This window comes from Schistocerca cancellata, chromosome 8, assembly GCF_023864275.1.
Source record: "Schistocerca cancellata isolate TAMUIC-IGC-003103 chromosome 8, iqSchCanc2.1, whole genome shotgun sequence".
Taxonomy (NCBI): domain Eukaryota; kingdom Metazoa; phylum Arthropoda; class Insecta; order Orthoptera; family Acrididae; genus Schistocerca; species Schistocerca cancellata.
The window spans coordinates 415,062,798-415,083,280 of NC_064633.1; the positions used below are offsets into that span (position 1 = coordinate 415,062,798).

Here is a 20,483-nt window from a genome sequence, read left to right on the forward strand (position 1 = left end):
TACTCACTACCTACTTAATTTGTGAAAGGTGTTACTACCTTAATAAAAAGTGGAGCAACAAAAGTATAGCGATAAAGTCTGAAATCTAACAAATACAATGACTAAACCTGAGCTGAAAAATATAGGTACTTCTCACGTTGTTGAATGTGCCGTCCCCCTCCATGCTGTTACCTCCCTCCTGCGTTTTTGTGTTATGCGTCAGTGGGAAGAGGAGTGGCTGGCAGTCGGTGAAAATAAGCTGCGTCTGGTCAAGGCCACCACGCGGCCATGGCGTACGTCCTACCAGTCATGCAGGCGGGATGAGGTTCTCCTCACTCGCCTCCGCATCAGGCACAGTCCCTTAACGCATGGTTTTTTACTCCGGCGGGAATCCCCCCCAATGTGCAGTGCTTGTGGCATCCAGATTACTGTCCGCCACATTTACTTGACTGTCTTTTATTCTCTGACCAGAGGGCGGTGGTTTCTTTGCCACCGGATTTGCCCTCTATTTTGCAAGATGATGCAACGACTGTGGTTAAGGTCTTACGCTTTTGTGTCCTGTCCAATTTGTTGCCTCGGATTTTAGGGAGAGGGTTTTAAAGTGCTGCTGGGTGACTGGCTCACCCAGGTTTTAGGTAAGAGGTCCACCAGTCACGATTACCTCCTTGTTTCCCTTCGGTTTCTGTTCTCTTTTCCTTGTGTTTCCTTTCCTTTTTTAGTGCGTTCCTTCTCCTCTTGTTTTGCCTGTGTATGAGGATTTGGAACTGCGTCAGGTCTGTGTCTTTTAGCTGTTCTCCTTGTTCGCTGTTTATCTTAGTCCCTTCACTGCATGTGTTCCTGTTTTTATGTGTTTGGGCGCTGATGACCACGCTGTTTAGCGCCCGTAAACCTCAAACGCACACAAATATAGGTACTTCCCCACTTTAACATTAATTACAGTATCTGATATGTTAGTTAGTTTCAGGATAATCAAACTATTAGGTTGGCGCATAAGTTCATAGCATTTTTCTATAAGTTTAAAAAAACAACAGAGGCACATAAAAGAGACTTCAGTCATCAAAAATATATTCCCCTTCACTATTTACAACAGTCTGCCTATGCTGGTGCAACTGTTCGATTCCACAACTTTAAAAAACATGGTTTTGAAGTGAAGAATGCAACAAGCCTTGTTTGGAGCATATTTTCATCAGGAAAGGAAGTTTCTTGAAGGTTGTGTAATAGAGTGTAGAGAAGGTGAAAATCTGAGTGTGCAATATCAGCTGAGTAAGTTGGGTGCAGAATGACTTTCCAACCCGACTTCTGAGTATTGTTTCTTGTTAGTGTAGCAGAATGCGGATGGGCATTATCATGGAGTAGCACAACTTCACACCGTCTTCCTGGTGGTGGATTGTGTCTGCAAGATGTCTCAGTTTTTGACAGTTAATGTCAGCTGTGATGGTTACACCTGAGGGAAGCACTTCAATATGCACCACCCTGTTGGTGTTCCATCAGGCGCAAACAGTTATATATTATGGATGTGTGCAGATCTTTGTATGAGAAGTTGCTGCTTTCTTTTCCATATTTTAGAATAACACCACCATTTCTCGTCACCAATAACGATACAGAATACGGATGGTCGGTGTTGTTTATGAGCCAATTGTTGATCAGCAAGCAGAGATGCACATATAGCCACTCACAGATTTTTGTGAGTTTGCCTTAGTGCACGAAGTACCCATATACCTGATTTTTGAACCTTCCTCATTGCATGCAAGATACTCCTTAAAACAAGAAAACTATTTGCTGCCATTCTCTACTCAGTGGCATTATTCTCATATATGACACAATTTTTCTAGCTGCCATTGCTCCTCTCCCACCTCTGTTAAACTCAAACAGAAGAATATGTCAAAAATGTTCAGATTTTTCAACTTTGGTTTCCATTTTTTAGTGTCTATAGCTCCACTGTCTCCAAATGACAGTACATAAACAAATAGCAACAGTGAACTACGAATAAAAAATATCAGTCGATAAATAAAGCCACGACTGCCAGAATACCAATATGCGAAACAAAATGCTATGAACTTATCACCAATCTAATACAATACTATAACATCTGGATGCCACTGTTTCTAGTGAATGACATCAGTTTCCACCTTGTATTATTGTAAAATTTTCCGTTGTTAATCATTTTTAATTAATGTGGTTTCCAGCAAAACTAATTACACTAATGGAATCAGCACATTGAAAAGGAAAGCCCGAATAATAAATCTAAATGAGGTACAAACTGATCGAAGTTTGGATAGATCCAGGCGTATGTTACACATGCACATAGGACATACGTAAGTGAAAAGATTAGATGGAAGACCCAGCTTGCTCTGTATTACACTCTGGTACTCTTACAAGTGGAGTGATGTCATAAGTGCCACTGAATGAAGTGCCCATTGAAAACCAGAACAGAAAGAGGAGATGCACATTTTGGCTGCTTACGATCCTTTGTTGGCCATAGGAGCTTAGCTATGAAATTTCTTTCGCTGGTGATGTTGCTCTTTCCCACAGGTGTGCCTATTGATTTGTCATCTTCCATCCGTCTAAATTGAGCAATCTTATCACATTTTCAGTTCCATTGTCTCTTCCAGTAATCGTGTACTTCTTTGGCATGATACACAGCACTTCTAGTCTTCTAATATCACAGCATAAAAATTAAACTGACAATGTAATCTAGTGGTTAGTGTTACTACCCAGTAATGATGAGGGTCCAGGTTTAAACTCCTGATGACTACCTTAAATTTTTTCTCTTGTGGAAAGATCTGCAGTGACGTTCACTCAGCCCTGTGAGGCCAACTGAAAAGTTGCTTGGGGAGGGAAAAAAAGAGCAAAATTACTCGCAAATCGCTGAAGTAGCATTATGTCAAAAAGGCTTGCACCATGCTAGGCACCTCACAGAGGTTATTTACTATCAATAAAAGCATTCACTGTTATTTTTTCTGGTTAGAAAATGTGATGATTGCTTTGTTATGATTATGGATGTTGTTATTTGTGAGACTCTCAATCAGTTCTGTAAGTTGAAGGACTAGATGGCATGGATACAGTAGAAAAGTAAACATTTTGTTCAAAAATGTTGTGGATAGATTAAAGAGGAGAAGGTTGGCACTCCTTAATTAATGCCAAATTTTGACTTGCCTTCTCTCTACAAATTTTTAACTTTATTCTGTCCATTTCTACACGATACTCTGAAGTTTTCCTATTATAGAGGAGAAGTGAACATGAAACAGAACTTTGCATTTACAACAATGAAAAATTGCCTGGCATTGTTCTTTTTTTGCATAAAAAACCCAATGTAGATGCTCTTTTCACAATGATTTCTTCTTGTCCACACGTAACTCATTTCATTTTGGCACTTTTAAAATCAAATACTGTAGATGAAGCAGAATTTCTCAGTTTCTTTGCTAGCATGGAAATCTACTCATTTGTGATGAAAACTGTGAAGTTTGTGCAAAGATGATATTTTCTTGTAATGTTCATAATGTTGCATGAATGTTGTCTAATAACACATTTATCTAAATTGTCAGTTAAATATTTGTTGTGTGTATTTTACTCTTTTGCTTCGAGGCAAATATTTTAATTCTATTCCATACTGATTTACTTAACCATTGCTTGTCTACGTTTTGGCTCTGTCACACCGTTCTCTTCCTCATTGTCAGTAAAATTAGTGACTTCATGGAAAGTTGTTGTTGCTTTCTGTGAAGGTATTTTCCATGGTTACTTTTGTGATCACTTTTTGCACTCACACTGTGAGGTAACAATACTCTCTACTTTGAATTGGAAAGCTACTGTTTCTAGTGACCATTATGGCTGAGTAACCAATTTGCCGTGCTAAGTAATGCGTCTTTCTGAATTAACAATACTATATTGCTAACTGAGATCGTAGAGAATGCAAATATATTCTGTGGTCTCTAAATATTGCCTAAATTATCGCTTTATCTATTAGTTTTTATTTATTAGTCAGAAATATTTGTGGAGAGTTTCAAAGCAAGCTGTTAAATCTGAGAATGTTACTTTTTTTTTTAACAGAAACAATAGATCGACACGAGAGGAGTGAACGCAGCAGGAATAACAGCGGTTGGGAAAGCTGGCAGTCTCATCAAGTTCGACCATCATCCCCTTATTCTCCCACCAGAGGCACTTCACCTGTCAGTGATTTTTCACAGCCACCTCCACCACCAGTTCAACAGGCACAGCCTCTGCAGCAAATGCAGATTCCAACACTTCCTCTAACAATGGCTCACTGCCTGACTGCTGTGGAACACCCTCCTCAATTAGTACAAACTCCAGCACCACCTCTGGTTTCACCTGAAGCCGCTCCAGCATTGGTGCTGGCTCCACAGTCACATTCAGTAACCTCAGTGGCTGCCCCAGTCAGTGGAGCCCCTAATATTGCTCCTCTGGGCATCACACCTTCTGTTCCTCCTCCAACTGTGGTTCTGTCACATCCTCCTCCCATGGCACCACAGTACATGCAGTACCCTCCACCACCGCCAGCACCGGTCCAACTCCAGACACTGCCACCGACAGTACAGACTCCGGCAGCTGCGTCCTTGCCAGTGCAGGGCCCTCCCCCTCCTCAGACTTTGCTTGTACCACCACCTCAGCTGGTCTCCCTCCAGCAGCAGCCTCCGCCGACCTCAGCCCCGATGCCGCATCTCGTGGCCGCCGCTCAGCCGCCCCCGACTGGAGGTAACTACTCCACACAGCTGCAGTTGCTACTGCTACAGGTGTAATCAAAACACGGTGCTCATAAGAGTTTCCTAGTCTCCTCAGCTGCAGAGCCCCATGTACCATCGACAGAAGAGTCTATGAGGGAAGTTGCACGGATGGTGGCGCAGTGTGGGGATGATATTGAAGAAATCATAAAGATACGAAATCCTGATGACCAGTCCGTATGGTAAGTTTCTGTTGAGATGTCGTCAATTTGATTTTGGTAATAATGCATGAGAGTAGCTAGTATGTTTGACATTCAGTTGTAAAACTGCCAAACAGATATGTTTATATATACGTCTTACTTTTGGAATGTTGGCTAGCTGTTGCTTTATTGATTTACTAAACAAATCAGGGTAAGCAGAATGCAGAGGAGCTGGAAAAGGTGACTTTTTGTTTTGTTTCGACTTCATCAATATTTTGGAGAACATAACTTTAAATGACTCATTTAAATAGCATAGCAGTCGAAGTAAGCAAAATTGTTGCTATGCCTGTATGCAGCTGTTCTGATAGTGTAGAACACAGGGCATCTGGATAGTTGAAATTTCGTGTTGCATTAATTGAACTATAGTGGTGTATCTACTGTGGACTGAAACTGAATTTATCATCTTGTGAGATCATATACTGGATTTGTATGAATTCTTCGCTTATGGTGCAGGTGTGCAGGAATCCGTTGAGAACTTTCTCAGTTAGCAGAATTTGTTTACTTTTGTCTCGATATCTTTGAGACCGTGGCAGTTTCTCACACTTTCTTTACACTTTAATGGAGAAAGCAATCCCTACACCATAGCTGCTACAGTTATATTATTGAAATCAGAAAATCACAGTTATTGGAGTTTGGTTATATTTTTTATACTACCAGAGTAACTCATGGCACTTTGTTGTACTCAGTGAGCTGTAAGCTGTATTTGAAACTTACGAAAACTTCAATTATTGGAGGTCTTTTGACAGTTCAGATTTTTAAAGCTGGTCTCTCTCTCTCTCTCTCTCTCTCTCTCTCTCTCTCTCTCTGTGTGTGTGTGTGTGTGTGTGTGTGTGTGTGTGTGTGTAATATTCTTTGCATAAAGATTTGTGTATTATCCTACGCATTTGACCTAAGGCTGTAGAAAATTTTATATTGTTGAATTGTTGAGGATTAACAATTTGCTTTGATGTCAATCTCAGTTTTACGTAATACTTTTTGCCCTTCGCTTTTTGGTGAAACTTAATGCCATGGAATGACTTCTTGTTTTTATTATTGCAAATGGGATAGTAACAACTAGCAATGTATCAGACATATTGTTATATCACCCCTTATTAACTAAATATCCATATGCAATTTACGTTGGTAAACACACAACATAGTGTGGTAAACACATAACATAGTGTGATAAAAATATACAGTTGAAAAATTGGTGAACTGGGAACCTGACTGACAAGCAGGTTTGAAGTATAGTGATCGATGCAGACCTAACATCGGGAATGAAGAAGCCTACATGCAGTTTGTTCAGAAAATACAAGGGGTGATAACTTACTGGATGTTTTTCTGATAAAACCTGGTGACATATGGTAGAAAATATATGTCATTAATGAGTAAATGGCCGAAAGGCAGTAGTGTTGAAGTACACTTGGAGAGCAAAAAGCAGACAAACACAGTAGTTGCTTTTTTTTTAAAGGATGGGGCCCCTCCACGCCCGCACCAACGTGGTGACCAAACCAAAAGTTCTACTGTCACCTCCGTAAACATGTTAGTTTTTGAATCAGGCGTCACAGGATGCAGGCTGTGATGTTATCCATGCGTCTGGGTAAGATTACTCATTAACATGGTCGATCAGGAGATAGAAGTGGTCGAAAACGATTGAAGGGTAGCGGTTGTAAGGGCAGAGGAAAAAAAGTGCCAAGGCCAGCGCCAAGGGAAAAAAACCTCTGCGACAGTAGGACGGGTAGTAAGGGCAGTAGCGGCTTGCTAGCTGTGACAGAGCATGCAAGTTGAGGGAAGGTTAGCGTGAGGTGTCATGCAACGTTACCTATGTGCTGCGTAGTCTTTAGCTGGGTCAGTCCGGGTGCTGTGGCTGGGCTCGCTTGTAGTCTCCTGGGCCGGCCGCAGTGGCTTCCTCCCTGTAACATAAGAGTCCGGCACGGCAACGCATGCGTTGCTGTTAGGCCCTCTGCTACGCCTTGTCGTCAGTGACTTGGTGCAGCTTCATCAGGCTGGTGCAGAACGGCGGCAGCGATAGGCTACCGTTCAGCGTCCTCCTCTACTGCACGGCGCAGGACTTCTGCAGCGTAGCTTCGAGCAGCTCCGCATGTTCAGTGAGCTGCGCCGCTTGAGCGTCGGAGAGATGCACGCCGTTCGCTCGCGCTTCCGCTGTGATGGCTGCATTTTTGTCTTCATGGGTCCTTGGAGGGGCCGCTCCCGCAGCGGTCGGCGTCGCCACTGGTTCCGCTGTGGTGGCGATTTTCTTCTTTGCGCCCTTCACCTGAGATGCTGCTGGGGCGACCACTGGGATAGGCGCGCGAACGTCCTTCTGTGAGGTCGCAGGAGTGTTCGCAGGCACGACTGCGCTGAGGCCTTGGGCGAAGACTGCTCGCAGTTGCCTCAAGGCCTCTTCCTTCTCTGCAGCCACGGCGGCTGCGAAGGCAGCCCTCTCCGCCGCCATGATGGCTTTGAGGGCCGCTGTGGCCTCCTTCACAGCGGTGCCGAGTTCAAGGTCACACTTCTTCACGGGAGAGCGAGCTGCGTCCTGGCTGCCCGTTTCCGAGCGGTCGTCCCTGCCCCTTCGCGAGCTCTCAATGGCCGAGTAAGCGAAGTGCGCAACGGCAGCGATGCGCTCGCCTCGCCAGCTCAGGCCGCTCTGGTGCAGTTGCTGAATATCACATAATTAATACGGGTGCAAATAGAAAAGTATCTAGCTGAAACATTCAGTCAGTGATTGACTACAGTAGATGATGCTAACAATATGTTATCAGACTGTAGCAGATTATATCAGAGTAGGAAGCAAAACATATTCCACTAAAAGTAATGAAGCACATCACCAGATCTGTTTCATTACTATAGAGCAGTGATGACAGAAAAAAGGATTATGCTTCCTGGAACAGCTAGCATTACCAAGAGAAAAGGAGAATCGTGTATGGGTATATAAGAAGTCATACAGGAGCATTAAGGATTATTCCTATGTTCAAGCAGGTAACAAAATAATACCAAGAGATCCAGAAAAAGCAAGCTACTTAATTAGAAATACAGCAGCGTAGCGGATACAGCTGGGAAGTGTGTTGGGAGAAGTCGAGGGATAAGAGGGATGTAGTCAACAGATTCACATATAACAACAGGGAAATATATCCTACCATAAAGGGGATAGATGAAAAGAATTGTTGTGATGTTTGTTGCTACCTCTGGTGCATGATAATTTGTCATGCAGCTATGAATTTATCATTCACACAAAAGCAAAAGTGCCGTTTTCACTTTCATAAAAAATGTAAACATAGATCTGTATTTGAATGTGCAGGTTTTATGTATTAGCAATGAATATTCACGCTTCAGTTCTTTATCCACCTTTATCCACCACATCCAATGGGATGTAATACTTCCCCAACTTACAGTGTCAAGTTTCCTCAGTAACTGCGAAAAGTGGCAGGTTTGAAACAACATGTTGTTGCAATCAAACTTTCAATATCACAGCCCATTGGCAACGTTTCAAAGTGTATTCATGTAAGCATTCCTTGTTTACTTGAATTTATCCCAGAATCACATGGCATGGCATGGCATGGCATGGCACGGCACAAAATGGTGGTGATGGACAACAGTAAAGAATGAATTTCCAGGTGTGGCCAACTTATAAAACACGGAATTGTTGACAAAACTGTAAGTCCTAGCCGAATTTGGGATAAGTGTAGTGGCCACTAAAAAAGTGGCCATAAAAATTGCTAAAATAGTACCTGCTCTTAAATAAAAACAAAGAAAATCTTTTGATGAAAGAAAGTCACCAAAGTGTATAGGGTATTGGCTTGTCTTGATGAGGTATATAAAGCAAGAAATGACAATCAACACCAAATAAGTGCGAAATCATGGAACAGTGAAGTTGAATATTCTTGTTTTGGTAGAGGGTTAAAAGGGTGAAACAGTTAACAAAATATCTTCACTCAGTTTCCAGAAAGTATCACTAAATTTAAATATCTGGTACAATAGTGGCAAAACACACAAGATTATGGAAAATAGGATAAGTGTAAATTAAGTATCATCTATTGCATGGTATATTATTGTTTAATAACATTAGGGATTTAATGTAATTGTGTGATGTAAAATGTCAAGTTCACCACCTTGATTACATTAAGTTACTAGCTGTTCAAGAAACAAGAGAAAATTTTAATTGTGGATAGTTATTGAGTACTGAAGGAAGAACGTACCATCAAAGTAAACAATTCAGGGAATATGCACCAGCCTTCTGTGTCTGAATAAACTTTTCTAGGTGTACAAGTTGTTGCATCATTTTAAATAAAACACTGGAGCTTTTGACAGCTGTCACTGCCATCATCGTCAAGTGCAAAAAACCACTGACTGCCAGTGCTAGCACGGTATTCCACTTACAAGAGGACGATTGCAAAATCTGGGAGGTGATGTGTGTGTGGACGGCGAGTTGTGAATTTGCAGCCAATTGATCTATGATGGAACCAATTATGTAAGGTGCCCGAAGGTACCAGTGCCACATTTGAAACTGCCACTTTCATCTTTCTTAGAGTGTTGAGCATCAGTTCAGTTACAGAATCTATAGTAGATTTCACATCTCCATCTCTCTGACTCTTTGTACTGACCCTAAAATATGGAGAATTTAGAGGGAATACACAATTTCGATTGTAACATGTAGAATTGTTTAGGACTCTTGCTAAGTATGTAAGACTTCTAAGAAGAGTTTTCAGAGATCAGTTTTGAAATGAAAAGAAGTTAAGGAAAGTGATATGAAACTTTTCAGCTCACAAAATAAAGATTTACAGATGTCCAATTTGTAAATTATGTCCACACAGTACAAGACGACCTAAAGTATATGAAGATATGATGGTTGCCAAACTCTGTGTTAGGAATGTTTCATGTTAATTATGTAGCAACCATCAGCCCAAGAGACATAATGTATGACTGAAGAGTATCCAAGCTTAACTCAGAGCATCATCCAACAAGAATTGAAATGAAATCAGACTTATATCAAATCTTTTCTGTTAAAACTTTGAGGCTATCCACCGATGAACATCTCTTATGAAATTGGTTGTGGTAAATTACTTTTGAGCAACAAACAGAAATGTAACTATATGGCGAAATGTTTTAAATATTTCATCAGCTGTGAGACTGCACAGAATTGTGACCTTTTAAGATCTGCTGATTAAACGTCGTGACTTGACCCTGCCAGTTAAAAAGGAAAGAAAAAGATCATAAAAACATCATCATTAACAAAACATCAGGCAAAGAATGTATCCAGTAAAAAGAAATGTCATTGGGGAAAGACACGATTAGTCAGGGAAGTTCACATGATTTGCAGTTGTGTTTAAAGTGATGCCTAGCTTACTATACACTGTGTTTTGTATCATACTTTACAGAGAGGGAACAATGCTCACTGTATTTGAATTTTTAAAGAGAGGGAACAATGCTCACAGTATTTGAATTTTTAATCAGCTTTGTCAGCTTGAATTGCAGAATCATCTGATATGATATTACAGACCTTCACAGCTTATTCTATACAGAGCAACACATTAGTTCTTATCCAAATGCTACCTTTTAAGTGGAAAGTACATTTCACATTTGAAGATACAAAAGTGTAGAACAGTCCACAGATCTATGTAAGATGAAACTCACTATGGTTGGACTGCAGTAAAATCTGGCAGTGTTTTACGTTATTGCTTTAAATTGGAAGTGAAAAACTGCTGATGCAAAATATACAATTAAGTTTGTAGTTATTTCTACATATAAAGCACTAATAATTTGGGTGTTCCTTCTTTCAATTTTTGATTTCATACTTCTGGGGGAATGCACTACCACAAGCTGAAAAAAGTTCGTGTTTTATATCACCACCATCTCTAGCTCCACAGAATTGTGCATACCTATTAAGAATCAAATTTCTGTTAGGTAATCCATATATAGTGAAACCAGTAGCTGTGTTTTGAAGGATCTTTCCTTGGACCACCCGATCTCTCTCTGTCAAGCTTTTAAAGTTCTTCTATATAACAGTGTGTAATATTTATAGTTTCATTTTGCTATTTAAACTGAAAGAACAATAAAAGGATACAAGAAAATGTGGATTCTTAGTTCCCTGTTACTACAGATTACTACAGACCAACGAAAAGAGGTGGACTAAGGGAAAACACACTCACGAAAATGCAACTCACACACATGAGTCGTGTGTGTGTGTGTGTGTGTGTGTGTGTGTGTGTTGTTGACAAAGGCCATTGGCCAAAAGCTTTAATTGTGAAAATCTTTATGTTGTGCCTATCTGCGACTCAGCATCTCTGCTATATGGTGAGTAGCAACTTTCCTTCTGATAATATTGTTACATTCCATCCTGGATTTTCCATTGTTGGACTACGGGAATGTATTTATCATGCATCAGTTTGCTTACCAATGGTGACGTTTTTCTTGATTTAAATACGTCATTAGTGAAAAATATGTGAAAGGGGTTCGTAAAACTAAGTAGTTTGTCTAGCTGAAAGGACGTGTATACAGTGTTCTAAAAATTCTCTTGGGATGCTCTAATAAAATCACAAACAATATTAATCTGTCATATTCCAAGCAGTTGCTGACATCTACTATTAGTTCTGGGTGCTGGTTCCTGTGGCAAAAAACATGGTAGGGGTGTGTTCACACAACATACGTTGTACAGAAAACTGAAAAATACTGAATTTGCTACGAGCGCATACTATATTTCTAAGTATGCAAAATAAAATGCCATGTGTCACTTTGGGAGGTACTTACCTCCTTGTTATATAACTTAATAGACAGCCTTCTGTTCAGAAAAGTTTGGACTGTGGGAAAAGTTAATACAGTTGTATGCCCTTGAGAAAAAGATTTGTTAAATAAACATTTGGGATAACGGCAAATAAAGGGAGACCATACTCTTCAGAGTGCCTCATTTCCTAATCTAATTCTCTCAGCATCACCTGATTTTATTCGACTACATTCCATTACCCTTATTTTACTTCTGTTGATATTCAACTTACAATCATTTTTAAAGACACTGTCCATCCCATTCAGTTGCTCTTCCATGGCCTGTGTCATCTCTGACTTAATTACAATGTCATTGGCAAACCTCAAAAGTTCGTATTTCTTGTTTTAGAACATTATTTCCTACGCCAAATTTCTCCTTGCTGAGTGTAAAAAACAAATAACATTGGGAGTAGGCTACAGTCCTTTCTCACTTTCTTCTCAACCACTGCTTTCCTTTCAGGCCTTTCAACTGTTAGAACTGCAGACTGGTTTCTGTACAAGTAATAAATAACCTTTTGCTCCTGTGTTTTATCCCTGTTACCTTCAAAATTTCAAAGACTGTGGTCCAGACAACATTGTCAAAACCGTTTCTCTAAATATATAAAAGCTATAAATATAGAGTGTAGTTTCAGCTCTCTGAGACTGCAGATGTGTGTGTAAGTTGCACTTGCGTGAGAGAGAGAGAGAATGTGTGTGTGTGTGTGTGTGTGTGTGTGTGTGTGTGTACTGCTGACAAAGGCCTTAACTATGATGTATTAAACTGATGGTTTAGTGGTATCATTTAAATCTTTCAGCACCTGTCTTCTTTTGATCTGGAATTATTCCTTAAACCTTTCAACACCCGCCTTCTTTTGATCTGGAATTATTCCATTCTTTTTGAAGTCTAGGAGTATTTAACACATTTTTTACATCTTGCACACCAAGCGTAGCAGCTGTTCCAGTGGCGTTGTTTCCACCTAGGTCTTTCAGTGCTCTGTCAGATTCTTAAACAAAGTGTTAGCAATGATTAAATTACACTGTGCAGAAAATTCTACCAGCTCGCTTCCTCTTTCAATCCTTTCCCTCAGTCCATGTTCTACTATGGTTCCTTCTCTGCCTTTTCTGACTACCAAATTCCAGTCACCTAACACAAATAAATTTCCATATCCATTAACAATGTGAATAATTTCCTCTGTCTCATAAATTCTTTCAATCTTTTCATCTGTGGAGCTAGAGGGCATGTAGACTGGTAATAGTCCAGTGAATACTGGATTTGTGCTTATCAATCCATTCATGTTTTTGTTCATAGTAGCTTTCCTGCATTTTTATTTTCTTATTTGTTATTAGGCCTATTCCTGCATTACCCCTATTTAATTTTGTGTTGATAACCGTAAAAAAATTGAGGATGTGTTAGACGATGATCAATTTGGCTTTAGGAAAGCTAAAGGTACCAGAGAGGCAATTCTGACATTTCGGTTGATAATGGAAGTAAGACTAAACAAAAATCAAGACACATTCATAGGATTTGTTGAGCTTAGAAAAAGCATTCAACAGTGAAAAAGGTGCAAGATATTCAACATTCTGAGAAAAATAGGAATAAACTGTAGGGAAAGACAGGTGATATACAATTTGTACAAGGACTAAGAGGGAACAATGAGAGTATGAGGTACAGAATGAATTGCTTGGATTAAAAAGGGCATAAGACAGGGGTGTAGTCTTTTGCCTCTGCTGTTCAATGACTACATAGAAGAAGCAATTAGGGAAATAAAAGAAAGGTCGAATTAAAATTCAAGATGAAAGGATATTAATAAAAATAATCACTGATTACATTTCTATCCTTAGTGAAAGTGAAGAAGAATTGCAGAATCTGGTGAATGGAATAAGCAGTCTAATGATTATAGAATAATAATTGAAAGTAAACTGAAGAAAAATGAAAGTAATGAGAAGTGGCAGAGATGAGAACAGCAAGAAACTTAGCATCTGGATTAATGATCACGAAGTAGGTCAAACTAAGGAATTCTGCTGCCTAGGCAGCAAAATAACCCATGACGGATGGAGAAAATAGGACGTAAGAAGCAGACGAGCAATTGTGAAAAGGGCGTTGTTGGCCAAGAGAAGTCTACTAGTATCAAACATAAGACCTTAATTTGAGGAAGAAATTTCTGAGCATGTGTGTTTGGATGACAGCATTGTGTAATAGTGAAACATGGACAGTGAGAAAACCAGAAAAGATGAGAATCAAAGCATTTGAGATGTGGTATTACAGAAGAGTGTTGAAAATTAGGTGGCCTGATGTGATAAGGAATGAGGAGGTTCTCCAAAGAATCGTTGAGGAAAGGAATATATGGAAAGCACTGACAAAAGGAGGTGACAGTATGGTAGGACATCTGTTTAAAAAACCTATACTGACGTGTTCTTCTTGCCACCATAATGCCCCAATTCCCATTATATCTAGGGCTACCTCAAATCTATCTATTTCCCCATTTTAAATTGTCTAATCGACCTATCCACTAAAGGAATCTAACGTTTCACTTTTGGTCCCTTGGAGTGATAGTTTTTTCCCCCTAATGACAAGATTCTGCTGATTAGTACCCTCCTAGAGATCTGAATGGGGACTATTTTATCCCCAGAATATTTTATCCCCAGAATATTTTATCCCCAGAATATTTTATCCAACTTTTGGTCAGGTGAATACAGGGTTATAAATACAAAATCAAATATAGGTAATGCAGGTGTAGGTTTAATAATGAATAAAAAAATAGGAGTGCAGGTAAGCTACTACAAACAGAATAGTGACGCATTATTGTGGCCAAGATACACACGAAGCCCACGGCTACTACAGTAGTACAAGTTTTTTATGCCAACTAGCTCTGCAGATGATGAAGAAATTGATGAAATGTATGATGAGATAAAAGAAATTATTCAGGTAGTGAAGGGAGACGGAAATTTACTAGTCATGGGTGACTGGAATTCGAGAGTAGGAAAAGGGAGAGAAGGAAACATAGTAGGTGAATATCGATTGGGGGTAGGAAATGAAAGAGGAAGTTGTCTGGTAGAATTTTGCACAGAACATAACTTAATCTTAGCTAACACTTGGTTCAAGAATCATAAAAGAAGGTTGTATACATGGAAGAATCCTGGAGATACTATAAGGTATCAGATAGATTATATAATGGTAATGCAGAGATTTAGGAACCAGGTTTTAAATTGTAAGACATTTCCAGGCAGATGTGGACTCTGACCACCATCTATTGGTTATGAACTGTAGATTAAAACTGAAGAAACTGCAAAAAGGTGGGAATTTAAGGAGATAGGACCTGGATCCCCCCATGAACCATGGACCTTGCCGTTGGTGGGGAGGCTTGCGTGCCTCAGCGATACAGATGGCCGTACCGTAGGTGCAACCACAACGGAGGGGTATCTGTTGAGAGGCCAGACAAACATGTGGTTCCTGAAGAGGGGCAGCAGCCTTTTCAGTAGTTGCAGGGGCAACAGTCTGGATGATTGACTGATCTGGCCTTGTAACATTAACCAAAACGGCCTTGCTGTGCTGGTACTGCGAACGGCTGAAAGCAAGGGGAAACTACAGCCGTAATTTTTCCCGAGGACATGCAGCTCTACTGTATGATTAAATGATGATGGCGTCCTCTTGGGTAAAATATTCCGGAGGTAAAATAGTCCCCTATTCGGATCTCCGGGCGGGGACTACTCAGGAGGACGTCGTTATCAGGAGAAAGAAAACTGGCGTTCTACGGATCGGAGCGTGGAATGTCAGATCCCTTAATCGGGCAGGTAGGTTAGAAAATTTATAAAGGGAAATGGATAGGTTAAAGTTAGATATAGTGGGAATTAGTGAAGTTCGGTGGCAGGAGGAACAAGACTTTTGGACAGGTGATTACAGGGTTATAAATACAAAATCAAATAGGGGTAATGCAGGAGTAGGTTTAATAATGAATAAAAAAATAGGAGTGCGGGTTAGCTACTACAAACAGCATAGTGAACGCATTATTGTGGCCAAGATAGACACAAAGCCCATGCCTACTACAGTAGTACAAGTTTATATGCCAACTACCTCTGCAGATGACGAAGAAATCGATGAAATGTATGATGAAATAAAAGAAATTATTCAGGTAGTGAAGGGAGACGAAAATTTAATAGTTCTGGGTGACTGGAATTCGTCAGTAGGAAAAGGGAGAGAAGGAAACATAGTAGGTGAATATGGATTGGGGGGAAGGAATGAAAGAGGAAGCCGCCTTGTAGAATTTTTCACAGAGCATAACTTAATCATAGCCAACACTTGGTTCAAGAATCATAAAAGAAGGTTGTATACCTGGAAGAATCCTGGAGATACTAAAAGGTATCAGATAGATTATATAATGGTAAGACAGAGATTTAGGAACCAGGTTTTAAATTGTAAGACATTTCCTGGGGCAGATGTGGATTTTGACCGCAATCTATTGGTTATGAACTGCAGATTGAAACTAAAGAAACTGCAAAAAGGTGGGAATTTAAGGAGATGGGACCTGGATAAACTGAAAGAACCAGAGGTTGTAGAGAGTTTCAGGGAGAGCATAAGGGAACAATTGACAGGAATGGGGGAAAGAAATACAGTAGAAGAAGAATGGGTAGCTCTGAGGGATGAAGTAGTGAAGGCAGCGGAGGATCAAGTAGGTAAAAAGACGAGGGCTAATAGAAATCCTTGGGTAACAGAAGAAATATTGAATTTAATTGATGAAAGGAGAAAATATAAAAATGCAGTAAATGAAGCAGGAAAAAAGGAATACAAACGTCTCAAAAATGATGTCGACAGGAAGTGCAAAATGGCTAAGCAGGGATGGCTAGAGGACAAATGCAAGGCTGTAGAGGCATATATCATTTGGGGTAAGATAGATACTGCCTACAGGAAAATTAAAGAGACCCCTGGAGAAAAGAGAACCACTTGTATCAATATCAAGAGCTCAGATGGCAACCCAGTTCTAAGCAAAGAAGGGAAGGCAGAAAGGTGGAAGGAGTATATAGAGGGTTTATACAAGGGCGATGTACTTGAGGACAATATTATGGAAATGGAAGAGGATGTAGATGAAGACGAAATGGGAGATAAGATACTGCGTGAAGAGTTTGACAGAGCACTGAAAGACCTGAGTCGAAACAAGGCCCCGGGAGTAGACAACATTCCATTTGAACTACTGATGGCCTCGGGAGAGCCAGTCATGACAAAACTCTACCACCTGGTGAGCACGATGTATGAGACAGGCGAAATACCCTCAGACTTCAAGAAGAATATAATAATCCCAATCCCAAAGAAAGCAGATGTTGACAGATGTGAAAATTACCGAACTATCAGTTTAATAAGTCACAGCTGCAAAATACTAACGCGAATTCTTTACAGACGAATGGAAAAACTGGTAGAAGCCGACCTCGGGGAAGATCAGTTTGGATTCCGTAGAAATGTTGGAACACGTGAGGCAATACTGACCTTACGACTTATCTTAGAAGAAAGATTAAGAAAAGGCAAACCTACGTTTCTAGCATTTGTAGATTTAGAGAAAGCTTTTGACAATGTTAACTGGAATACTCTCTTTCAAATTCTGAAGGTGGCAGGAGTAAAATACAGGGAGCGAAAGGCTATTTACAGTTTGTACAGAAACCAGATGGGAGTTATAAGAGTCGAGGGGCATGAAAGGGAAGCAGTGGTTGGGAAAGGAGTAAGACAGGGTTGTAGCCTCTCCCCGATGTTATTCAATCTGTATATTGAGCAAGCAGTAAAGGAAACAAAAGAAAAATTCGGAGTTGGAATTAAAATCTATGGAGAAGAAATAAAAACTTTGAGGTTCGCCGATGACATTGTAATTCTGTCAGAGACAGCAAAGGACTTGGAAGAGCAGTTGAACGGAATGGACAGTGTCTTGAAAGGAGGATATAAGATGAACATCAACAAAAGTAAAACGAGGATAATGGAACGTAGTCAAATTAAGTCGGGTGATGCTGAGGGAATTAGATTAGGAAATGAGAAACTTAAAGTAGTAAAGGAGTTTTGCTATTTAGGGAGTAAAATAACCGATTATGGTCGAAGTAGAGAGGATATAAAATGTAGACTGGCAATGGCAAGGAAAGCGTTTCTCAAGAAGAGGAATTTGTTAACATCGAGTATAGATTTAAGTGTCAGGAAGTCGTTTCTGAAAGTATTTGTATGGAGTGTAGCCATGTATGGAAGTGAAACATGGACGATAACTAGTTTGGACAAGAAGAGAATAGAAGCTTTCGAAATGTGGTGCTACAGAAGAACGCTGAAGATAAGGTGGGTAGATCACATAACTAATGAGAAGGTATTGAATAGGATTGGGGAGAAGAGAAGTTTGTGGCACAACTTGACTAGAAGAAGGGATCGGTTGGTAGGACATGTTTTGAGACATCAAGGGATCACAAATTTAGCATTGGAGGGCAGTGTGGAGGGTAAAAATCGTAGAGGGAGACCAAGAGATGAATACACTAAGCAGATTCAGAAGGATGTAGGTTGCAGTAGATACTGGGAGATGAAGAAGCTTGCACAGGATAGAGTAGCATGGAGAGCTGCATCAAACCAGCCTCAGGACTGAAGACCACAACAACAACAACAACAGGACCTGGATAAACTGACTAAACCAGAGGTTGTACAGAGTTTCAGGGAGAGCATAAGGGAACAATTGACAGGAATGGAGGAAAGAAATACAATAGAAGAAGAATGGGTAGCTCTGAGGGACGAAGTAGTGAAGGCAGCAGAGGATCTTATAGGTAAAAAGACGAGGGCTAGTAGAAACCGTTGGATAACAGAAGAAATATTGAATTTAATTGATGAAAGGAGAAAATATAAAAATGCAGTAAATGAGGCAGGAAAAAAGGAATACAAACGTCTCAAAAATGAGATCGACAGGAAGTGCAAAATGGCTAAGCAGGGATGGCTAGAGGACAAATGTAAGGATGTAGAGGCTTATCTCACTAGGGGTAAGATAGATACTGCCTGCAGCAAAATTAGAGAGACCTTTGGAGAAAAGAGAACCACTTGTATGAATATCAAGAGCTCAGATGGAAAGCCAGTTCTAAGCAAAAAAGGGAAAGCAGAAAGGTGGAAGGAGTGTATAGAGGGCCCATACAAGGGCAATATACTTGAGGACAATATTATGGAAATGGAAGAGGATGTAGATGAAGATGAAAAAGGAGATACGATACTGCGTGAAGAGTTTGACAGAGCACTGAAAGACCTGACAACATTCCATTAGAACTACTGACGGCCTTGGGAGAGCTAGTCCTGACAAAACTCTACCATCTGGTGAGCAAGATGTATGAGACAGCCAAAATACCCTTAGACTTCAAGAAGAATATAATAATTCCAATCCCAAAGAAAGCAGGTGTTGACAGATGTGAAAATTACCGAACTATCAGTTTAATAAGTCACAGCTGCAAAATACTAATGCGAATTCTTTACAGTCAAATGGAAAAACTGGTAGAAACTGACCTCGGGGAAGATCAGTTTGGATCCGTAGAAATGTTGGAACACGTGAGGCATTACTGACCTTACGACTTATCGTAGAAGAAAGATTAAGGAAAGGCAAACCTACATTTCTAGCATTTGTAGATTTAGAGAAAGCTTTTGACAATGTTGACTGGAATACTCTTTTTCAAATTCTAAAGATGGCAGGGGTAAAATACAGGGAGCGAAAGGCTATTTACAATTTGTACAGAAATCAGATGGCAGTTATAAGAGTTGAGGGGCATGAAAGGGAAGCAGTGGTTGGGATGGGAGTGAGACAGGGTTGCAGCCTCTCCCCGATGTTATTAAATCTGTATATTGAGCAAGTAGTAAAGGAAACAAAAGAAAAGTTCAGAGTAGGTATTAAAATCCATGGATGACATTGTAATTCTGTCAGAGACAGCAAAGGACTTGGAAGAGCAGTTGAACGCAATGGACAGTGTCTTGAAAGGAGGATATAAGATGAACATCAACACAAGCAAAACGAGGATAATGGAATGTAGTCGAATTAAGTCGGGTGATGCTGAGGGAATTAGATTAGGAAATGAGACGCTTAAAGTAGTAAAGGAGTTTTGCTATTTGGGGAGCAAAATAACTGATTATGGTCGCAGTAGAGAGGATATAAAATGTAGACTGGCAATGGCAAAGAAAGCGTTTCTGAAGAAGAGAAATTTGTTAACATTGAGTGGAGATTGAAGCGTCAGGAGGTCGTTTCTGAAAGTATTTGTATGGAGTGTAGCCATGTATGGAAGTGAAACATGGACGATAAATAGTTTGGACGAGAAGAGAATAGAAGCTTTCGAAATGTGGTGTGCTATAGAAGAATGCTGAAGATTAGATGGGTAGATCACATAACTAATGAGGAGGTATTGAATAGAATTAGGGAGAAGAGGAGTTTGTGGCACAACTTGACAAGAAGAAGGGACCGGTTGGTATGACATGTTCTGAAGCATCAAGGGATCACAAATTTAGCATTGGAGGACAGCGTGGAGGGTAAAAATTGTAGAGGGAGACCAAGAGATGAATACATTAAGCAGATTCAGAAGAATGTAGGTTGCAGTAGGTACTGGGAGATGAAGAAGCTTGCACAGGATAGAGTAGCATGGAGAGCTGCATCAAACCAGTCTCTGGACTGAAGACCACAAAAACAACAACATTTTATCCAAGAGGAGGCTCTCACCATTAAGCCATACAGTAGATCTACATTGGAAATGTTAGTGTCACTCTCTTGGCCATGGGATTCCTGTACAAGATCAGTCAAGGGAAATGTTTTTGCATGTTATGTGCCTACTTTGAGAAAATAAAACATAATGGTGGGCCAGTTCTCTCCATTGATCAAAATAA

At 40.1% G+C, this 20,483-nt stretch overlaps 1 protein-coding gene across 2 annotated transcripts in view; it reads left to right on the forward strand.

Moving 5' to 3' along the window:
- LOC126094602 (SURP and G-patch domain-containing protein 1) overlaps positions 1-20,483 on the forward strand; it is a 169,494-nt gene that overhangs the window by 44,927 nt on the left and 104,084 nt on the right. For both annotated transcript variants that reach the window (XM_049909075.1, XM_049909077.1), the window contains exons 5-6: positions 4,027-4,689; positions 4,765-4,897. In XM_049909075.1, the coding sequence (XP_049765032.1) occupies positions 4,027-4,689; positions 4,765-4,897 (796 nt within the window). The remainder of the gene's footprint in view (positions 1-4,026; positions 4,690-4,764; positions 4,898-20,483) is intronic.